The following is a 23,905-nucleotide window of genomic DNA, read 5'->3' on the forward strand; positions in this document are numbered from 1 at the left end:
GATCTGGGTCAATCCACATACCATGTTTTGCCACAAAGTCGGCACACAGCAGGTCCTCAGAAAGGGAACTAAGAAAGGTGGCCTGGAATGAATGCCTCTGGGGTGCTAAGTTAAGGTCCAGAGTCAGTAAGATGGGAGATAATTCTAGAAAAATGATAAGGATTCTGGGTTCTAATGCCTGTCCCAGGATTCTGAGCAGCCCTGGAGTAGGTTTGAAGGAGGATGTATGTTTCCTTTTTGTGTTGATCAGATTTTCAGGGGATCCTTTAAATTATCTTGGGGTCACAGGAAACTACCCCAGTGGTATGTGAATAGAGTTGACCTTCCAAAGGTCTGGACCAGAATCTCTTGAGTTCACAGAGACAGTCTTTCCTCCTCTAATGGGGGCCATGTTTCTGGTGTGGCTGAAAATTATGGAGCTGATTCCAGGGGCCTCTTACCTGCAGATGTAGCTCAGGAGGCTATAGTTGTCTCGGGGAAGAATGGAGAGCTGTTTTATCAACTCCTGCTGGGCCTGGGAAGAGATTTCAACACCAGTGAATGAAGCTGCTAACTTGCCAGCAATGGGACCCTGGAACATAATTGGAGTTTATCTCTGAAGGAGGAACACTTTGGCAGTCAATCTTGTCTGCTCCACAGTTTTCTATGTTTTTTTAAAAAAATGTTTTTGAAATAACTATAAATCCACAGGAAGCTGCAAAAACAGCATGGAGATGCTCATTGTTTTTTGTACAGTGTATTTCTTTATTTATCTGCAATTATGCTCTTCTCCCCAACTCGGAGCTACTCTAAGGCAAGAACTAAGTGATAACCATACTCACAATAATTGTTTGTTTTGTAAATGCTAGAGATGTAACACTCCAATAAAGAACTGGACCAGAACCAAATGCCCCCAAGTAACTTCAAATGTATTGAGAAGGAGTATGCTTCTGAGAACTGGGATTTCAAGCAATATGGTTTTCCTGGAACACACTGGGACACAAGGCCAGGATGACCAATCTGGAGGGCAGGTGAGAGGTCTGAAGGTTAGAGCTCCGTGATCACACTGATCGTCAGAGAGAGTCATACAAGGAGCACATGTGCCAGGAAGACGAAGGACTGCAAACTTTCTTTCCTCTTCTCACTCATAGCACCTGTAGGGGCTGCCGTCACTATTTTTTAAAGATTTTTTAAAATGTGGATCATTATTATTTATTGAATTTGTTACATTGTTGCTTCTGTTTTATGTTTTGGTTGTTTTTGGCTGCAAGGCATGTGGAATCTTAGCTCCCTAACCAGGGATGGAACCCACACCCCTTGCACTGGAAAGTGAAGTCTTAACCCCTGGACCACCAGGGAAGTCCCGAATCAATAATTTTAAAATGTCACTCACTTGTGACACATATCCCTTGGTTCTCAAAACGATCCTGTTATGAAATCTAAGTTTGTACTATCTAATATAACAGCAACTTGCCATATGTGACTATTATGAAATACAATAAAATTAGAAATTTTGTTCCTTAGTAGCCACATTTCAAGTACCTAGTGGCCATATACAATGAGCAGTTACTACATTGGACAGTGCAGTTATGTAACAGTTCAATCATTGTAGAAAGTTCTCTTGGTCTAAGTAAATAAACTGAGTCTTACAGAAGATTCATCATTTGCTATCAATAAATGGCAAAATCAAAGTTAAATTTATTGTAAGTTTTTCTGTGCACCATTTTGCCAGAGAGAGCTTTTAACATAGTAGTGCTAAACACAAATCTCCTCCCGCCCCCAATGTGGGGAGTTAGACCCCTTTATTAGCTGTGTGTTATTGGAGAAGACTCTTGTGTGGTGTTGCAGAAGACTCTTCAGAGTCCCTTGGACTACAAGGAGATCCAACTAGCCCATCCTAAAGGAAATCAGTCCTGGGTGCTCATTGGAAGGACTGATGCTGAAGCTGAAACTCCAATACTTTGGCCACCTCATGAGAAGAGTTGACTCATTGGAAAAGACCCTGATGCTAGGAGGATTGGGGCAGGAGGAGAAGGGGACAACAGAGGATGAGATGGCTGGATGGCATCACCGACTCGATGGACTTGAGTTTGGGTAAACTCCGGGTGTTGGTGATGGACAGGGAGGCCTGGCATGCTGCGATTCATTCGGTCGACTGAGCGACTGAACTGAACTGAACTGATTAGCTGTGTAATACAAACGCATTCATGGGCCATTTAGTTTTGCAAATTAAAAACCATGAAGGTTTTATTGTTGTCAGTAGGGTTTTACTGGTTTCTTTTGCTGGTTCGTTAGTTTGTTTAACATGATTCTAATGTGGTTAACTGTTGACTGTAAGGCCTTTAAGGAAACAATTTACCTGAGGATCAAAATTCCTGCTGGTGAGGAGCTTTGTGATGTTGCAGACAGGAACTGTAGGCCCTGAAGGCAGCTGTGGCTGAAATGAGCCAAGGAAAAGTTCCTGTCCTTCCTCTCCCTGTCATATGTTCCTCATATACCCACGCCTGTCATGCATGGTATCACAAAGCTAGAACACTCGGACCCTGCATCTGCCCTCCAGGTTGGTCAGTCTGTCTTTCTGTTCCAGCGGGTTTCAGCAAGGCCATATTGCTTGAAACCTTCTCAGAAGCATCCTCCTTCTCTTACTAGCTTTAAGGTGACTTGAGGGTATTTGATGATAGTCCAGTTCTTTGTTGGAGTGTGACATCCCAAAAAGACTGTCACCATGATTGGCTTCATTTGACTTTTCGCTGTTGAGAAAGTTCTAGTTTAACAAAGTATCTCACCAAAAGGTCCACCCCTGACCCACTGTTGCTTGCCTACCAGACTAGTGTTCAGTAACCATTACCTTTTTCCAAAGTAGGACAACTTACTCTAATGACATACAAACCTTTGCCTCATCTGAATTCATGAGCTGCCCACAGAGCAGGAACCCATCGTACTGGCTCCAGGGAACCACGGGCTCTGGGAGGTCTCGGAGGTAAAGCTTCAGCAGGGAGGCCACCGTGTGGACGTCTGTATCTCTGGAGGAAAATAAGCAATGCTTTTTGAAAGTAAAGTTCCAGAATTCTCCTCACCTCTCTGCTGGCAATCCACTGAATAAAATCCCAGGTCCCCAAAAGGAAATTTTGCAAAGGAGAAGAGTTTGATAAAGACGCATTTGACTAAAATATTTTTGCTACTCCCCTTTCTGGAGTAACAATCCCCAACACCATTTCCTTTATCTCTTCTACCTAAGTGCCTCAAAGATAAGTTGAAGGTCTACTTTTCCATTAAACCTGTTAAACTATCTAGCCTTCATTGCTTTCTTCTTTCTCTAAGTCACTTAGTATATTACAATTTAGCATTTTCTATGTAGTCTATAGTTTTTCATGCAATAACTTATTTATAGCTATGGCCCATTGTTCTCTTTAATCCCTCAGAAAGTTTAACATAGTTCTGGGGTTCATTCATATATTTACACGATCATTTATTCAACACTTACTCTCAACAGTAAGTGTTGAGAGAATCTACTAGGTTCAAGATACTATGTCAGATATAGGGATTTCAGCAGTGAACCTGGGAGACACACAAGACCCCTGTCCGCATGGAGCGAGAAAGCTGTACAGACTCAAATGTTACCAAGTCATTATAATACTGTGTGGTTAGTGCAAAGAAAAAGGAAGTTCCGGACCTGGGGCTGCATCGAAATGCAGAAAGGGGATATCCAACATAGAACTGGAGAGTCCTAGGAGACTCTTCAGAAAGGATTTGAAGAATGATGAGGAATTAGGGCATGGGGCAGGCAGCGCATGTATCAACAAGGAGGATGGAAGCAAGACTGGGTAAACCATGGCCCGGGAGCCAAATCTGGCCTATTGCCTTTATGTGTACATCCTGTGAGCTAAGAATGGGCTTACATTTTTAAATGGCTGTGGGGGGGGGGTGCGTGCTCAAAAGAAGAATATTTCATGGCAAGTGAAAAATCATATGAAATTTGAATTTCAGCATCCATCAATAAAGTGTTATAGGAACACAGCCATGCTCATTCATTTTTGTATTGTCTTCAGCTGATTTCATGCTATAAGAACAGAGTTGAGTAGCTGCAGTAGATATTGTCTGACCCACAAAGCCTAAATATTTCATTTGTGGCCCTTTAAGAAAATCCCTGGGGTTTATGGAGTTTATTGCATTTATCCCACAGCTCTATAAGAGAAAGTGAGTCTGAATATTCCATAAACTTGAAGCTCAATAGTGAAAAAACATATGCTTATTTCATATCAAGGAAAACTGGTCATGAACCCCACTGTTCATAGCGGCACTATTTATAATAGCCAAGACATGGAAGCAACCTAAATGTCCATTGACAGATGAATGGATAAAGAAGATGTGCTACATATATGCACAATGGAATGTTACTCTGCCTTTTAAAAAAAATCTTATAATGCCATTTGCAGCAACATGGATGGATCTAGAGATTATACTAAGTAAAGTAAGGCAGATAGAGAAAGACAAATATATGATATCGCTTACATGTGGAATCTAAAACAATGGTACAAATGGACTTACTTACAAAACAGAAATAGATTCATAGACATAGAACACAAATTCATGGTTAGCAAAGGAAGAAGGTGGGTTGGGGTAAATCGGGATCTGGGATTAACACATACACACTACTACATACAAAATAAGTAAAAAACAAGGACTACTGCATAGCACAGGGGACTATAGTCCATATCTTGTAATAACCTACAATGGAAGAGAGTCTGAAAAAGAATAGATACATATGTGTGTGTAACTGAAGCACTTTGCTGTACACTCCAAACACTGTAAATCAACTATGCTTCAATTAAAAAAGAAAGAAAAAGAAAAAACTGGTGTTTGTAAGAGACAGCCCCAGTAGTATTTTGAAAAGCTGTGATGTGGTAAAAGGTTCAGCTGATCTGAGTGCTTCCTGGACATCAGCAATGGGGGATACAGAAGTGGATGGGCTGGGCGGGAATGACTCTTGGAGGAGGGCCGGGAAGGGTGGATGTGGGCATGAGGAGGAGAAGGCAGGCATTTGAGGCCTCAGAAACCAGAACATCATGGCTTGACTGTGGAGCTCTCTGTCTTGACGTTTCATGTAAACGTTTTCTCTTTGGTTTGTTTTGACGGCTGGTGGTTGGAGCTGCCTTCTGAAAAGGCTCCAGCCTTTGCGGCCCATGAACTCTAACTCAAAGCAGAACTCAAGCAAGCACAGAGTCCTGCCTCTGTTCCACTGCTGCCTTCAGGAAATCAGGGGTGGGGACTATTCACTTAAAGGTGGGGGCTCTGGAAAAGACTTCCCTGCTGAGTCACTGCCTAAAAATACCTTGGCAAAGCCCTCTCATCAAAATGCAGGAGAAGTTCCCCAGAAAATAGCATCTGACACTTTGCAGAGCAGCATTCTCCTAAGTCCAGAAATCTCCTTTGTCCCAATGCCCCTGAGTCACTGTCCACCCAATGGGCATCTCTGGTTTGATTGAAGCCCTTCCCCCACCGCACATCCTCTAATCTTACTCTTCAAGTGCCCCGGAATCCCTCTAAGTCCTGCCTCTCCTTTCCCCACCCTGTTCCAGAAGGCCATCGTCTTTTGCCAGGATTCTGCCCCAGCCCCTATTTTGCTTCCTATTGCCATGACTCCATTCTCCAATGCATCGTCCATCATGCGGCACAGCCCCCAAAACTCAGAACACACCCACAGAACAAATATGGAAAACAAAGAATTTGAAATGAGAGAAATAGTATAGATAATACATCAAGAACCAGAAACTTTTGAAGATAAACACAGCAACAAAAAAGTCAAACTCTATAGATAGCTCAATCAGGAGAAGGTAATAACCAACATTAGAAAAGAGAAAGGGATTGTAACCACAGATACAGGATTGATACTTCAAAGTTATCATCAAAAAGCACAATTAGCCATCTAAATCATCATAGAATATTGTAACCCACTGAATGCTTTCCAGTTCATTTTGTCAGGGGAAGATAATTCTGCTTGGCTTGGCTAAATACTCAGGCTTGATTATTGTATCTCAGATTAAGTGCCATTTTGGAGTAAAAGCAAGAATACTGGAGTGGGCTGCCATGCCCTCCTCCCAGGGGATCTTCCCAACCCAGGGATGGAACCCAGGTCTCCTGCATTGCAGGCAGATTCTTTATTGTCTGAGCCACCAGGGAAGCCCCCTAAATCCAGTAGATCATGTCAAAAGCCCCCTGCTGAAAAGAAAAATGATGAAAAAAGGAAACTAAAAATAGATGAAAAAAATACTATTTTTCATTTTTTGGCACTTAACACAATAGAACTATACAGTTTTGTCTAAGTTTTTGGTTTAATGTCTGTGCCCCCATGGTTACAGAACTGGCTCGAATATCATGGTTATAGTCTAAATTTCCAGCATGATTTTTCCTGAGTTTGCTTGCTTTTCCTCCAATCTAATGAAATGTCCATATATATATATATATATATATATATATATATATTTTTTTTTTAAATCAAAGCCTAAGAACAAGTCAGGAGCCAAGCGACTTCTGAGTTCAATGACTGACCCATCAGAGATTAGCCAAGGCCTCTCAGATGGTCTGTCGACCCTTGTGTTGTAACACTGACCTTATAATGTGGCACACTTGTCCTTTTCTCACAGAAATGCAGGTATGGGAAGTGAATCATATATGGGCAGTATCCAGCCCAGAAGTAACTTGACAAAGACATTATAAAATTCTTATTTATATGTTTAATGAGAACCAGATACATCTGCAGTAGAACCTACCAAATAAGAGCACCTTTGTTTTTCTTCTTTCTAGTGAGGTAATTCGGGGGATCTGATGGTGGAACTGTATGCATGACCAATGTAGAAGATCTAGACAAGTACCCTAGGGGTCACGTGGCCCCAGGAGTTGGCCCTGAAGAGCCTTAGGTGACCCTTCTTACTTTGGATCTGTAAATTCTATTCCTCAGTCCCAGAGGGTGGAGCAATCAGACAAGGTGTGTGTAACTCTCCTCCCTCCGGCCCCAAATATTTCACAGGAATCAAAGACTCAACTCCAACCACCCAGACTGACTTTATAGATGTAGGAGCTCAAGCCTTGGGCAGATGTTTGGCAACTCCCATAATCACCTCTAGTCCTCCTGGCTGACTGCTCTCATTACTTTAGCAATAACCCATCTGCATCTTTTGATCCACGCAAAGCTCGTTAAAAACATAAGAAGAAAAGTCAGTGAAGGTAGTGCGCTTGATTGAACAGGTGCCTGATGGTGAAATGTGATTTATGGTCCTCCCAGAAAGCTCTGTAAATTTGATGCCCGTAACCTGCTCTCATTCCAGTAACATCTTTGCCTGTTGCTTTCCTGTTAAAACAGAGCACCTTGATAAATTAACCTATTGGATGCCAAGGACAGCAGAGACAGACATATGATGCTCCAAACCAAGACAGTGGCTGAGAATGGAGAGAAAGAGACAGGTCTCAGCGATGCTTCCGAAGGAGAGTGGGCATCATTGGTGGCTGGAGTGGGAGGGGAAGGAGAGGGAGGGTGAGATGGTCGGCACAGTACCACACTTAGCTGTCCATGGTTGTCCCAGGATCAGCCCTAGTTCTCCAATGTAAACAAGCTCCTGGGGGGATTTCAATCTTTGGAGACTGGTGAGAGTTCAGGCTCGGCTCACTAAACCTCGGTTTATGGGCTGCAGATTTGGAAAGCACAATGGCTCTTTCTTGTCAGCAGGACAAGTGCGTGCAGGCAACTGAGCAAATATTGCACAATAGGTCAAAAGTATACAATGTCGCTGGGGGTTGTGCCAGGTAAGCAGGGCAGAGAAGAAAACCTCGGCTGTGTAGCTGCAGTGGTTGGGGGGCGGTGGGGAGGGCGAGGGTGGAAGAAACATCATTGCACCTGAAATGCCCCAAACGGGGCTGGGCAACCTCCAGAGACGAGACTGGGAGAACACCAGGCTGCCATGATGTCAGTCTGTACTCCCCCCCAAAGGGTTCAGAATCAAGTTCAGAGTTGCACAGCACTGTGTTCCCACAAATAAATGAGAAGTCCTGGTCCTGGCTATTTCTGGAAAGCCAAGGAAGACCATCGGAACCCTCGGATATTGACACGGTGCCTAATCCACCACCCCAAGTCTGCCCAGCCAGCTCTGCCATTCTCCATCCCTCATCTGCTCCAAATCGTGCGCCTTGAGCTAGGTCCCATCTTTCTCCCTTAGTCCGCGTTCCCCTCCCCATATCCTACATACCTGTTGACTGACCTGCAAGGCCCTAGTCCTAGTTCATGTCCTCTCTCACATGAATGGTCAGCACACTTCTCTACCCATGCTCCAGGCTCCCAAATTTTGAGTTATGAACAGAACAAAACGCTTTTTCTGTTGCAAGCCAGGGATTTTGGCAGCATCTATGCAAGTCCCATGGCTCAACTGGTAGACAAAGGTCCTCTCAGCCAAGCAGGGCACAGGGGCGACGAGGCGAGCACAGCATACCTCTCAAAGGAGGGCCGCTCCCCCGCATCAAAAGCATCTCTCAGCTGTTTCACCAGGTTGTCCTGCCCAGGCAGTCGGAAGATGCCCTCTTCGTTCAGACCATGCTCCAGGATGAACTCGGCACACTTCTCCACTAGGATGGGCACCAGGTGGGGGCCGAACTTCTGCTCATAAGCCACGGTCTCATCCAGGCGCTGGCCAAACACGGCTGGGAAGAAAGAAAGCAGAGCCTGCCCGTCACTCCGATTTCCCTTGGCAGAACTGAGCAGTCAAAGTGATAGGACTTTCTGCAATGATACTGAACAAAATATACAAGACACACCACACATCATTTTTCCTGGGGCTATAAAGTGGGGGCTGTCCATTTGAGGCTGTTGGTCAGTCTGTTTGTCTACATTTATAGTATTTAAAAGAACAACTCGCTTTTAATGACTGCTTGTCTTGTGCTAGGAATTGTGCTAAATTTGAACACCTTTCCTCACTTAATCTTGACAGCCAACTCCATGAGATAGTATTGTTATAACTGTCTTACTATTACAGATATAGAGCCTTAGAGGCGCTAATGAACTTGCCAAGGTCAGGTGCCAGGACACAGTACAAGTCAGAATTCACGCCCAGGCAGTAAACACAAGAGAAGCAAGTAGGCTGTTTTGAATTCTGCTTGTGTCATTTAGCATTAAAGCATAATAGTCTATCATACGGATGTCTCATACTGTATTAAACCATCACAGCATTTTAAATAATTTATGTTGTTTACTATGTTCTACTATTGTTAACACTGCCACAGTGAACATGGTCACTAGCCTAGCAGAGTTCCTGGAATGTATCTAGTTCAATGTATAATTTCTAATTAATTGCTTAATTGATTGATGAACATTTGGATTGGATGAACATTGGTTTTTTTCTCCTTTTGAACTATTTCCTTAGGGCCAATTCTCACATGTGGAATTACTAGGTCAAGCCGTTTGAACATTTTAATGACTATGCTATGCAAATGGTTTTCCAGAAATATTTTTCCGACTTACACTGCCTCCAGCGAAGCATGTGTGGGCCCGCCCCACCCAGCCCTGCCGGCATCTGGCTCTATAATTTCCCCACCCCAGCAGTGGAACAAGGTTAGTTTATGAATCAGGACACTGGCTGGCTACCCATTTCTCCACCAGGGCCCCATGCCCTTCATGTCTTCAGGTCAGAAGACGGTCACGGTTTCATTTCTGTCCTGCCTGGCTTTCTCTCTGGCATCATGAGGGCTCTGATACACTGACCACTCCAATCCCTGGGACGCTGTGCCCAAAGTCCTTTGGTTTTCCCCATGATTCTCTCTCTGGGTCCCCTGTATTTGGTCTCTAATTAATGTGGATGCCACATGTAAGAGCTGCAGCCATATCTCTGGAATCCATGTCCTCTTTACTCCCTACTGCCTGAGGCCAAGCTGGACTCCTCCTTCCCCTACCTCTGCTGTGATCTCCTCACCTGTAATTGTTCAAAATCTTCCAGCTACTTACCTTTGTAAACAACTGGTCTACCCAAGTATGCTTCCATTTTTAACAGTCACCCACTTCTTCCCCAATGGCCACAGCAGCATTTTTCAAATTACCCCTCAAAGCTCCAGGGGATCCTCATCACCTCAGACCTGCTGGGCTGTTATCTGTTTTATTTACAGCATGCCAGTGAGACTGTCTGCTTGATAATTGCATTGGTATTCAGCGCTCCAATGCCATCCTCTCATAAACAGAGAGAGGTGAGGGGTTGTAACATCATGAACCCCTTGTGACAAGGACTGGAGAAATACTACCTCTCCTGCTCAGAAACCAGCAAAGTTAGTATTTTCACCTAGAAGAAAGACACTGAATTCAAGAGACTTGCAGACAGCAAAGATTATGGTCATAGGAAAAAACTGGACCTTGTCAAGGCAACACACTCTTCTGTCCTTTTTAATGTAAACAGAGTCACAAAAACCACTCCAAAGCTAAAAGCTCCCAACCCACCCACAGATATTTGCTTACTATGTAGGCAGATAACTGTGAACTATGTGAGGTTTTTTAAATAGGTAAATGTGTAAATGGGTAAAATCTGAAAACCAGGGCCAGTATCCCTTAGGTCGGCAACTGGACCAGCCCCTACCTACCTTTCTGGCCTGACTTCCTCTCACACCCCCAAAGGCACCTCACCCTGATGATCTCAAAGCTCACAGTACTCACCAGACTACATGCCCTTGGACGGTCTCTTCTAGCTGCCCACTCTGCTCATCTCTCTCTTCCCTGTCTACTAAGATTCTATGTCTTCCTTGAAGCGAAAGTGTTAGTCACTCAGTCGTGTCTGACTCTGCGACCCCATGGACCATAGCCTGCCAGGCTCCTCTGTCCATGGAATTCTCCAGGCAAGAATACTAGAGTGGGTTGCCATTTCCTTCTCCAGGGGATCTTTCCAGCCCAGGGATCGAACCCCAGTATCCTGCATTGCAGGGAGATTCTTCATCATTTGAGCCAGAAGAGAAGCCCATGTCTTCCTTGGCCCAACTCAAATACCATCACCTCTGCCAAGACTTCCCTGACCCCGCCTGGGGGACTCCATCCTCACTCAGTGCATCCACATCCCTTCTGTACTTTCCCAACCCTTTTCTCACTGGGTTACTACCACTCATCTGCGCTGTGCCCTCTGCAAGACTGTAGGCTCCCTAATGCCAGGGGTAGGCCAGGAGAGTGACCTGCCCTCAGAGCTTCTACTTCTTCTCTTGTCATTCAAGTAATCTCTCAATCCAACTCAACCTGATTCCACCCTTATGTTTAGCATGGGGACAAGGTAGACAGTCAAACAATTTTGCTGAATTACTTAATGAGCTATGTCATCTTTAAGCAAGTGCTTTCCACAATTAATGACAATTTGGGCATTTCCATAGTTTAAACCCTAATAGGGATGCCCTCAGTAAGTGAATTCAGCCTCACACTGGCATCTATTGAGTGCCTTGCATGTATCAGCAGCAGGCCATGTGGAATGGATTCTATAAACAAGGGCCTGTAAGAGGTGGCTCTCGCTTTTAATTAGCCTACTACCAAGTTATGAAAATGAAAGGACCCATGCAAAATGATAAGAAACAATTAGAGGGTGTCAGGAAATATATAGAATTAGGTTTCTATTTATCTGTGAAAGGCACTAGCTAGATATTTTCACCAAGTTGGAAGGAAATGATTAAATGATCTGACTTAAGGCATAGACAATGGGGCATTTAAAAAATTCCCTTTGAGAGTTCTAGGGAGGGCACCTTAGAGGGAAAAGCAGATGTGTTTCAGAGCAGTTGACATTTGGGCTCAAGGGGCCCACTGGATCACAGTAGAGAAAGATACCCCAAATACAAAGATATCAGAGCTGTCAAATGTGAGCTTTATTTCTGAGGTCTTGAGGCAGATGATCTGAAATCAAGCTCCTTCTTACACACCTCTGCACAGCCTGTCCACCAGCTTTCCTCCTCATCTGAGTCTCTCAGCCTTCTTCCTGTGTTCATTGTCTCTTCCTCCCATGGTTCACAGTCACGACTTTCAATGTCATTTTCCCCAGGACATGCATTTCCCAACATCCCTTTACCCTCCAGCATCTCCTCAGGTCCAAATCTTCACCACACCCTTGAACCCACCACCCATTCCCTCCCCTCTGTCTTAGCAGGTGACCTTGTCTCATCTTGTCCTTATCTCCCCAAATGGAGGACATCATGGAAGAAACTGTGATCTCTAGTGCCTGCCTTTCCTATCCTCCCTCCTCTGTCCATCTGCCTGTCCTCTCTTGGAGGAAGAAAAGTACCCTGTGCTTTTGTCTAAGATGATGTTTCTTAAACTGGGGTATCCTCCTTTTCTGACTTTTCTAGGACTTCATTCTTCTTTGATATCTTAAATTGAAAGAGCTTCTGCATCTAAGTCTTTACCAGTTTATTAAAGAATCATTTCGCACCCCAGCTCTCCTGTAATCAGAAAATACTTCCTTTCTTTTCTTCACCAATATGCTTACAGAGAAACATGTATGCTTCTGGAAAGAGTCATCCACCCTCATGGCCTCCACTGTTTCCCTTGTTATTCATGTAACCTCTCAATCTATTTCAATCTGGTATCCTCACCAGCATCTTCCCACCCAATCTGTTCCCTAAGATTTCTCATGCCCTCCTAATGGCCAAGTCTGACAAACCTAGATAGCATATTAAAAAGAAGAGACATTACTTTGCTGACAAAGATCCATACAGTCAAAGCTATGATTTTTCCAGTAGTCATGTATGGATATGAGAGTTGGACCATAAAGAAAGTTGAGTGCTGAAGAACTGATGCTTTTGAACTGTGGTGTTGGAGAAGACTCTTGGACTGCACAGAGATCAAACCAGTCAATCCTAAAGGAAATCAATCTTGAATATTCATTGGAAGGACTGATGCTAAAGTTGAAGCTCCAATCCTTTGGCCACCAGATGAGAAGAGCTGACTCATTAGAAAAGACCCTGATACTGGGAAAGACTGAAGGCAGGAGGAGAAGGGGATGACAGAGGATGAGATGGTTGGATGGTATCACTGACTCAATGGACATATGAGTTTGAGTAAGCTCCAGGAGTTGGTGATGTGACTCTTTGGTCACAAAGAGTCAGACACAACTGAGCGGCTGAACTGAACTGACCTTCATTCATTCCACAATCTGCTGGTCTTCTCTGAAGACCAATGGTATTGATTCTCCTTCCTTCCTCAAGACTTCCTCCCTACATGGCAATGAAATATCCACCCTCATTCTAGTCTCATCTCCCTGCAGGCTCCTCTGCAGGGTCCTGTACTTGCCCATCTTCTACCTGCTCCTTCAATGTGTCATTTCCTAGCATCCCAATTCAGACTGCTCCTCACTCTAGGCGTTATCCTTGGGAAAGTTCATACAAGTCTACGCATTTGGATAGCACCCATAAACTGACACAAATCTGCATATCTGGTCCAATTTCTTTCTACAGATATCATCTCTGCCTCTCTCATTTCTTTCTCTCTCTCCTCTATTCCTGTAAGCCCAGTGTCTGCTGGCAGTCCTCCCACTGTCTTCTCCAATCTTGCTCTCATCCCACTCCCAACTCTCCCAAGTCACTGCTCCTCCTATAGACTTCCTCACAAGCAATAGCAATTCAGTCAGTCATTCAAGCAGTAGGCAGTTTCCTAGGCATTGAGAATACAAAGCCATTAACACAAGGTACTAACTATTGCACATTAGAATGATGTGCAACACCCTTTCCTTCCTTCTTAACAGATCAGGACACTTTCAATTCACTTTAAACTGCCTCTCTTCTCAATCCTCACTCATACTGCAAACATTGTTGTAATGGGCGCTTCTGCAATTCTTTTTTTTGCAAACTCCTTCCACTGGAATTCACAAAATCGTTTGGCAAATATGGCCTGAGCATCTGCTGCAGCCCAGATTCTTTGGTAACTGTAGATTATGATAGAAGGAAAACCAGCCTTCCTCTTAAAACTCTGGAGTGAAAGCCCTTCCTCCTACCCACTGGGAAACCTGATTTTCCTGTAGCCTGAACTCAAATGCCTTCTCCTAAGAGGGAATTGGTTATTCCCTATATTGTGCTCACGGCACTCCCTGTGTATACCTCCATCACTTCTCATGTCATCTTACGATGATTTATTTAAGTATCTCTCTTCCACTGGACTGTGGGTTCCTCAGAGGCAGACAGCCTGTCTGGCTCACCATCTATTTTTATCTCCTGGCACAGAGCCTGGCACATGACAGACTAGTCCTCAAAGAGCTGTTACCTGCTGTCTCCCACTCCTCCTGTTCCTCATCCCTTCTCTCCCAAATACACTCTGGTCAGCACTTCCCCAAACTTGCACTTGTCAAGGAAATCAATTTGTTGTTGTTGTTCAGTCACTGTGTCTGACTCTTTGTGACCCCATGGACTGGCAGCATGCCAGAGTTTGCACAGGTTCATGTCCATTGAGTCAGTGATGCTCTCTAACCATTTTATCCTCTGCTGCCACTTACTCCTTTTGCCTTTAATCTCTCATTTAATCTCATCAGGGTCTTTTCCAGTGAGTTGGGCTCTTCCCATCAGGTGGCCAAAGTACTGGAGCTCTAGCATCAGTCCTTCCAATGAATCTTTAGGGTTGATTTCCTTTAGGATTGATTGGAAAGGAAATCAATGGCCTCTACATTTTTAAAGTCCGGTGATCAAATTCTCAGTCTTTTTCTGAACTGCTGCATCAGCAACATGTGACACAGCAAATCACCCCTTCCTTCTTGAGACAATTTCTCACATGGCTTTCGGTTCTCCATTTATTTCACCAGCCTCATTCTCAGCCCCCTTGGATGATTCCTCCTTTCTCCCTGTCCACTAAAGGTTAATGTCCCAAGCTTTTCCTTCCGCCTTTGCATGTACTTTAAATATCATGATTTAAACTCACGACTTTAAATATCATCCATATGATGAAGACTCCAAACTTTCCAGCTCCAGCCTGGAAATCAGTGCAAGCTAGTCTTACCAACCAGACATGACCGCTGCCTGCTCTGGAGACACGGGACCCCACAGATCCCTTCTAAGATGAGAGAAAGGGCAACCTGTTTCTTCAGTTTGTCCACATCAGTCTGTCACTCTTATCTCACAACACATGTCAGGAGTTTGGAGTCCAAAACATCCCTGGGACTTCAAAGACCCAATCCTGAGTTCTACCTACCTCTGAATTCTGGATCTGGATTGCTAGAGTGTTCTGAATTCTTTGATCCTGGGTGGACAAAGAATTCAAAGATCCTGAATTCCTTGACCCCAGGTGGGCAAGAAATAGCCTAGCTATAAGGGAATAGATGAACTGAGAAATCTAGGGAAACTATTGAAGGATCAGTGAAGGGGGAAAGACAACAGACAGTGGGTTGGAAAGTACTCAGAGACCATTTCCCTCCCCAACAATTCTAAGAGGAGAAACCCAGCTCCCCTTTCTGTGCCCCCCTAGCTTGCACTCAGCCCTTCAGGGAACTGCCCTTTCTACCCTCTCCAACCACTCATCCACTCAGAATTGCTCATTACTTTGGACCCATTACCATTAACAAACGCATTTCCATCTAAACAGGTACAAATCTTAAGTAATTATAATATGCCACATAGTTATTAATACATTTAATTAATTAAGCTAATTTTATGACAAACTACCTTAAAAGTTTTCATGTGCTCTTTCATTTAGTCCTCATAAAAATAATAAATTAGATATTATTGTCCCATTTTACAGATGAGAAAACTGAGACTCAGATTACAAATCTGTCCAAGATCATATTAATATTTATCCTGGGATTCTAAAACCAGTATACTTTAATCTTTCTTGTTTAAAGTCAGTGGAATAAAATTGTCCAGGTAAAATTTCAGACATCCAAAAAGCTCAAGGAGAGAGAGAAAGGGGTAAACTGTCTAGTCTCCTCTCACAAGCCCCCTTCACTCCTTACTTCTCTAGCTTCCACCCCAGATTTGCTGGAAAACCCCTGAACTCTATATTGGTTCTGTTAAGCACAAGTAGGATTAGCTGTCACCTCCTTTTTAACCTCATTCCTCCTTCATGATTGCTCAAACACTCCTGGATTCAGGACAAGAGCCCTCCCACCCAGCCTCCGGTCCAGCCCAGGTCACCGAGAGCCCCCTCTCTGCCTCTCTCTCCCCGCTCCCCGACTCTTGTCCCCGGAGGCTCAGTCCTAGCAGCATCCCCCTCTCAGACAGGAGAGGGAAGGGGAACACTGGGCAAAGCGTCTTTTCCTGGAAGAACCAAATCACGAAATTGGAAAGAAATACCTTTCTTTTGGAGCTTGGGGGTTTTCTTCCTGAAATTCCAGCAAAAGAGCAGTGCCAGGGCAGGAAAGCCACAGCCCAGCTCCCATCGCGGCATCCTGGGGATACGAGGCATGGTGGGGGCCCAGGAATCGTACTTTCTGCAGGGCCAGCCTCAGACCTTCCCTCCTCCACAAGCTGCAGGAACCATTCTCTCTTGCTTCCAGATCAACACATGCTTGTAAACACTGCTCAGGTTCTGACTCCAGCACTGAAACCATGGGATCTGTCGGCACCTGCCCCTGGCCCTCCCTTCCTCCTTCCCACACATCTTCTCCTCCCCACTCACCTTAACACACATGACTCTTGGCTTTTAAAGAGTGAACATAAAGCTGTCAAGGCCCCCGCAATAAAAATAAGTGCCCCCTTTTACTTAGCAGCTAATTGTCAACTGCCATTCAAGGAGTACCAGGGAGGTGCGCTTAAAAAAAAAAAAAAAAAGAAAGAAAGCCCACACACAGCCCTTCCCAGCATCGCTCCATATATCAAAGCCTCTGGCAGGAACACAGGATTTCACTTAGCGCTGATGAAGCCAGCCCACCCTTCCCTGGAAATGAGTTGCACGTGGCTCAGTTGAGCCTTCAGAGAAAAGGATCTTGGAGGTGGGTTGCTGGGTAAAATGAGAAGATTTCCCCCCTCCCACTGAAAAGACTCAGCAAAGAGCGCAGCAAGCCAGCTAGGCGTGCCCAGGAGACTTGAAATGGACTCTCGGCGTCACAGGGAAGACAGGAAAGGGCAGGGAAGGACTGCCAGGTAGGATCCTGGACAGTGTGATGCTGCCAACCAAGTTCATCCCTCCATGCACTCATAGAAATGGAGGACTCATCTTTGATACCACATTCTCTTTAAGTATCAAATTCACTCCCATGTCTGGGCAATGTTACCACTGAAACATTATGCAAACCTGCTTACTTCTCTCCATCTCCACCTTCCCTACCCTCATCCAAACCACCTTAGCATAAAGACCCAGCTTTAACCAGGCTATCTCCACTGTTCACATCTTCCTCTCACTCCAGAGTCCATTCTCCTTTCTGCCACAGGACCTTTGTACATGCTGTTCCTCTGACTGCGACACTGTGCCTCTTCCCTCTTCTTTGCCTAGTTGGCCTTTTCTGGCCTTTCAGATAGAAGCTGAATCATCATTAGTTTCCTGAACTTCTTAATAAAGACATTTTCCCCCCATATGGCATCATGAGTTTTATTCTTCATGGTACTTTATGCAATTGTAATTTTATGGTTTTCCTTGGAGTTTTAACTTCCTTTCTGTGTCTTTTACTAGACTATGAAAGTAGAGACTTTGTCTTTTTTTCTCTCCTCTTTCTCTCTCTCTCACTGTTGTACTCAGTGCTGGCATAGTGCTTGGCACATGACACATGCTCAAGAAATATTTGTTGAGTAAATAAATAGTTGTTGAGTATCTGTTGAGTGCTGAGGCCTCAGGGGAAAGGAGGTGAAAGAATAAAAATAAACAGAGACCATCCCTTGTAATGTCCCATTTAGCTAGAGAAAATGACGCAGGGCACACGGGGTAACAGTGAATTACAGAAACCACACTCCCTTAGGCAACACTGGGCTGAGGGTTGTGAAATTTTGCTCTGAGGGCTGCAGACACAGTAAGAAATGAGGGAGAAAAAGAACCCAAGGAATAGAACAATTGCATATTTATACGCTCCATGCCTAGTGCTAGCAAACACACACAGAGTCTTAAACCGTGGGACCTGCCCCAGGGTCTTACATCCTGGTTGGGTGGAGCAAAACTACACACGACCTAGAGCAGCACTTCTGTGCCCAGCGATGGCCCAGGAAAACCTCAGAGGCCAGCCTCCAGAGGAAGAGGGCGAAGCAGGTCCCCGCTGAGGAACAATTTGCAAAGTGGCTAACAGCCTCCTGGAGATGGGCCAGATCCAGGGAAGGCAGAGCCGTCCTACTAAAGGGAGGAGATGGTTTGAAGAAAATGGGCAGCTGGGAGCCTGGGGAAGAGTCATTTAAAGTTAAGGTGTGATCACTTCCCTTTCAGTTCTCCTTAATTCTAGAAAACTCTAGAATTGCATCCAGAACTTCTGGGAAAAATTAATCTAGCCTTTCCAGACAGACCCTTAGGAAAAGTGTAGTAAAAAAAAAAAAAGGAGGGGGAGAGGAGGAAAGAGATAAACTGGTTGTTTAGGAAGGAAAAAGCTGGAACACCAAGGTGCACCAAAATGTTGCTTTCCAAGGTGCAATATTATGATTTATAATAAGAAATATATATTTGCTCTTCCACCCATTTCCTGGCACAGAGTTCCTAAAACTCTTGGAATTTCCTGAGATGAGAGTGATCAAGTGTCTTTTGTTATGTTAAAGAGGTAAGTTTTGGATCCTAGCTGAGGATGGGGGCTGGTTGCTAGGGGAACCAACCATGTGATTATTGGTTTGGAACTTTCAGTCTCAGCCTCCCAGGAAGGGGAGAGGGGCTGGTGGCTGAATTCAGTCACCAGTGACCACTGATTTAATCAATCCTGCCTAGGTAATGAAGCCTCCAGAAAAAAACAAACAAACAAAATGGGTTCAGAAAGCTGCCAGGTTGGTGAAGACAAGGAGGAACTGATAGACCGGTGCGGGGAGAGGGCTTACCCATACCTTCCCTACCCATATCTTCTACTTGTCTGTTCCTGAGTTTTGTCCTTTTATAATCAACCAGTAATCTAGTAAGTAAACTGGTTTCCCTCTGTTCTCTGAGCCACTCCAGAAAATTATTAGAACCCAAGGAGGGATTGTTGGAATTTCTAATCTCTAGCTGTTTGGTCAGATGCACATGATACAATATGGACTTGTCGAAGGTGTATGAAGTGTGTGCTTGCTTGGGGGCAGTCTTGTAGGACTGAGCTCTTAATCTGTGAAATCTGAAGCTATCTCTTGGTGCATGCATGTGTGCTCAGTCACTCGGTCTTATCTGACTCTGCACCCCAAGGACTGGAGCCCACCAGGCTCCTCTGTCCATGGGATTCTCCAGGCAAGAATACTGGAGTGGGTTGCCATTTCCTTCTCCAGGGGATCTTCCCAACCCAGGGATTGAACCCGCGTCTCCTGCATCTCCTGCATTGGCAGGTGGACTCTTTACCATTGTAGATAGTGTCAAAATTGAGTTCATTTGTATAACACCTAGCTTCTGTAGAAGAAATGCTGAACTTGTGGGGGAACCCTCCCCCTCCCCATAAAACACATCCACCGAAGTTGGTCCCAGAATCAGACATGGTTATAGGCATGTTCAGAATCAGTTCCGAGGCAGAAAGAGCCATGGGGAAGAAGTTAGGTTTGCATGGGAACCACGTGGACTATCTCTCCCATCACGGGAGTTAGAAAAGGAACTGGGGCAGGAAGAAGCCTCGCTCTGCAGAACTGTCATGAGAATGACTTGGTGGGAAAAGGGCTTGATATTAAACAGGACAATTGGGGCAGGGCTTGCTGAAGTAATGTTTGAGGAAGGACCTGAGCAAAGCAAGGGACCAAGTCACACAGCTGCCTGAGAAAGGAGGATTACAGACAGAGAAAGCAGTAAGTGCCAGGGCCCTGAGACAGGACTGTGTCCAGGTGTCTGGGGAAGAGCAAGGAGGCTGGTGATGCTGCAGTGAAATGAGCACTGGAGAGGGTTCCAGAAAACAAGGTCCGAGAGGTCACAGGGATGGGGGCAGATTGTGCACGGATTCATCCTAACGCTTTGGACTTTTCCTCTGACAGAGAAAGGAAGCCATTGGACTGTGGTGAGTAGAGCAGGGTCTTGATATGACAGAGTTAACAGGCTTGCTCTTCTGCTCTGTTGAAAACAGACTATAAGATGGAGAGGCTGAAAGCCTGGAGAGAGTATGGAGATCAAAGCTGCAATTCGAACAAGACAGTCTGGCATCTCAACCAGGATGGTGGTAGTGAAGGTGGTGAGAAGTGATTAGGTTCTGGGTGAAAAAAAGTCATAGTAAGTTTCACGAAGAGCTGGAAAAAGACAGCAGTAGCAGATCTCAGTGTCCCCCCAGTGTCTGAAGGATGAGCCCTGGGGATCCAGTAGACCCAGATCCGAGGCACTTTACAAGGCAAAAGTAGGCCCCCTACAAGAGACAGTAGCCCTGCTGCTGCCCCTTGACACCTGGGCCCCTTGGAAAAATCATTTACTTCTTCAGGACTGGAATTTCCTGAGTTTAAAACAGGAAGGACAAATGTCTGACTTGTCCCATGGCCTCAGACTGGACTCTGCTGTCTTCAAATGCTTTCTCATCCTGAGATCTCCGAGTTTGGTTCAATGCAAAACTTTGAAGGGTCTGAGATGCCACATCAAATCCAAACCTTTTCTCTGAATAAATAAATAGTTCCGTGCTCTTATTTTTCCTCCCCTGGACTTTCCTCTGCCTACAGGACTTATGCTTGACTTGCTTCTGATGGTGGTGGCCTCCAGGTGGGGTGAGGGAGAAATCCCCGTTTGTGTTATGACTGTTCACCCTGACAAGGCTGAGCAGAGCACCACAGGGGGCACAAACGCTGGTCACAGCACATCCACAGCATTCTGACTCAGAACAGGTACATATTTTAGAAGGCATCTACTACCCCTGTCAGTTTAGTCAAAGCACTGGATCCAGGAAAGAAAGCGTCAACCATCTCACAATCCAGGGCAGTAGGAAGGTAACAGGTAAGACCAGCCAGGCTGAGCATCACCAAATAGACCTTTAATAAATAAACATCTCATCTCTACTTGATTAGCACCAAAAAAAATGCCATATTTAGGAATTGGGAAATGGTTAATGAAATCACACTCGTTTTTTTTTTTTTTTTTTTGTAGTCAGTTGCAGCTCTTTGTAGAAGGCAGGCACTCGTGAGTTTCGCTGTCCCATCCAAGTCACTTCTGTTCTCACAGCCCACCCCTCAGCCCCCCATGCAGGTCATAGGTCACAGGACAGCATCCCTGCCCCTGATCCTGACCACAGCTGAGCCAGGAGTTTGGAATGGGGCAGTGGTAGAGGCTGAGTTCATACTGTTCACAGGGTTCTCCAGGGAAGAATCCTGGATGGGTTGTCATTTCCTTACACTTTAGCAGAACTCTTCACTATGACCCATCCGTCTTGGGTGGCTCTGCATGGCATGGCTCATAGCTTCATTGAGCTACGCAAGTGCCTGTGATCCATGAAAGGGAATGAGCTCAGCCTCGGCTGCCACCCCATTCACTGGAAGCACTGTTGCCGAAACTGAAGTTCCAATACTTTGGCCAGCTGATGTGAAGAGCCGACTCATTGGAAAAGACCCTGATGCTGGGAAACACTGAAAGCAAAAGGAGAAAGGGGCGACAGAGGATGCAATGGTTAGATAGCACCGCTGACTCAACAAACGTGAATTTGAGCACACTGTGGGAGATAGTGGAGGACAGACGAGCCTGGGGTGCTGCAGGTCCACGGGCTCACAAAGAGTTGGACATGACTTAGTGACTGAACAACAAGAGGTTGAGCTCCATCTCCACTGGTAGTTAAGGGAGAAATACAGGGAAGCTGAGGCTAGCACAGCAGTATTTGGGACTGGCGTGAGTGCTAGAGGGCAATTAGATGAAAACAGACAAGCAGGCAGAGAAAAACAGAACGAACAGCTGCATTGCCCCTCATAATCAAACAGGATAAGCTCATGCTGATCAGTTCTCAGTCTCAGCTCCTTGAGTCCTCCTGGAAGTTCCTGCCCCTGGTTTCCTGAAGGAGCGACTACAGATGCGCGGTGTGACCCTCTTTCCTGTTTAACATCATTTGCATAAAATTTTCCAGTTAAGATTATACAACCATTTTGGAAAATTAAACTAGAAAATAAAAGGTATTGAATTGCATATAACCAATGTTTGTCATCCTGGGGAAGAAGTGTGTATATATGAACACCGGCTGAAAGGAAAATATAAAAATATCTTCAGTAGCCTATGGGTGGTTATTTTCCTATATTTTTTCCGATGTCCACAAAATTGTTAAGGTGCTCATCATTTTTGAAAGAAATAATTGGGCAATTAAAAAATATATAATATTTGAGCTGTAAAAGCCCCCCCCCGAAAATGATTTACAAATTAACAGGCATCATAACTGATAAATAATCATGTACTATACAGTTATTCTGAAGTTGACAGAAATGAGTGTCTTCTTAAAAAACTTGAATGCACTCATTTGTGTCATGTGGTCCCTTGAGATCATCAGTCCACATCAGTTCTTTCATATTTTTTATGACATGAAAAATCACATACTGGATTCACCTGTTTATTAATTTCAGATTTTTTTCACTTTAGGTATTCACAGGCAGGGCTCCTGGTGGACACAGCATCAGATTTCTCAGAGAGCTCAAATACTCAGGTTTGTAACCTTGAATTTGAGCTTGTACACTCAAATACTTGTAAGCCAGAAAAGTGTTCAGTTCTGAATTCACTGCATACCTACAACACGAGACACAAATCCAGAACCTCTCCCCAGCCTGACCCCACAGCAACTTTCCTTTCCTCTGCTGATCAGCCTTACTTATGCTTTTAGCATAGATCCTGCCATCAACCCTCTTAGGTTCCGAAGTCCCTGTTACTGGGCAGACTCTTGGTACCGCTGAAGGTTAGTGCTGCTGGGGACTGGGGTCAGCTGCTCCAATCTATCCATTTTACAGACGAAATCACTGTGTCCAGAGAGGAGAAAGGACCATTTCAGGGCATCACACACATTTGTCAATGAGTGCAAAGGTCTTTCCAGCCCATCTAGAGTTGGCTTTGATATCACTGGGGGAGGGAAGTTAGAGCCGTGGCAATGAGCATGGCCTCAGAGTTGTCCCCTCATGGTCTTCTTTGAACACTGTTCCAGGAAAGATCACGTCTGAAACTATTTCCTTCCCATCTCTAAGATGTCACAGACACCTGTTCAGAAAAGCCTGCAGGGGTCCTTACCTCCAGAGGGCGTGCCAGAGACTCTCCTAAGGAATTTAACCCACTCCTCCATTTCCGCCTGGGAGCTGGCCATGAGGACATAGGAATCCTGTCCAGTACGACTCTGGTCACATGAGGCTGGAGGAAGAAGTAACACTGATGAAGGTCTTACATTTGTTAGGGACTAGAGCAAGGGGCAGCAAGGGGGAAGTCAAGCCTGAATTGTTTCTTTGGTCCAATTAAACAATCAGTCAAAGAACACGAAAGCATCTACTTATTCCCAGAAGAACTGAATATCTATGCACCTTTGCTGTTTTCGCTGAAACTCCCAATTCTATAGATGAATCACTGAACTCAGTGGTTTGCATTTGAGTTGATTTGGGCTGAGATCTGCTCTCTTGAATGACAGAAGCCATTTCCTACCAAAAGTAAGAGGAAGTGTGAGGGGCAGTGTCAGTACTAGAGGAGACAGGCTCTGCCCGTACAAGTTTTGAAGACTTCAGTCTATCACGCCAGTCATGGATACTTTCTTAGGCTACCCTGAGCTCAGCTGTGGGTGTGGGAAAGGAAACAGCAACTCAGGAGGGAGAGACAGCGAGCACACAGATGTCTGTCTGTTGTGACTCAGTGCTTCTTGTTCAGCATTACTGCTCTCCCGCCTGCACAAGACATTGCAAACAGTGGCTCTTGATGCATAGTTGACAGACAACTGAAGTCTGTTAGGTCTTTATTTACTGTTTTCGC

At 44.9% G+C, this 23,905-nt stretch overlaps 1 protein-coding gene across 3 annotated transcripts in view; it reads right to left on the reverse strand.

The window, feature by feature from the left end:
- Positions 1 to 23,905, reverse strand: part of ARHGAP25 (Rho GTPase activating protein 25) — an 89,441-nt gene that overhangs the window by 9,918 nt on the left and 55,618 nt on the right. For 2 of the 3 annotated variants that reach the window (XM_061155151.1, XM_061155149.1), the window contains exons 4-7: positions 23,183 to 23,299; positions 8,460 to 8,667; positions 2,870 to 3,002; positions 441 to 514 (exon numbers count right to left, since the gene is read on the reverse strand). In XM_061155151.1, the coding sequence (XP_061011134.1) occupies positions 441 to 514; positions 2,870 to 3,002; positions 8,460 to 8,667; positions 23,183 to 23,299 (532 nt within the window). The remainder of the gene's footprint in view (positions 1 to 440; positions 515 to 2,869; positions 3,003 to 8,459; positions 8,668 to 23,182; positions 23,300 to 23,905) is intronic. The other variant, XM_061155150.1, reaches the window with a different exon arrangement.

Source organism: Dama dama, chromosome 11 (genome assembly GCF_033118175.1).
Source record: "Dama dama isolate Ldn47 chromosome 11, ASM3311817v1, whole genome shotgun sequence".
Lineage (NCBI taxonomy): Eukaryota > Metazoa > Chordata > Mammalia > Artiodactyla > Cervidae > Dama > Dama dama.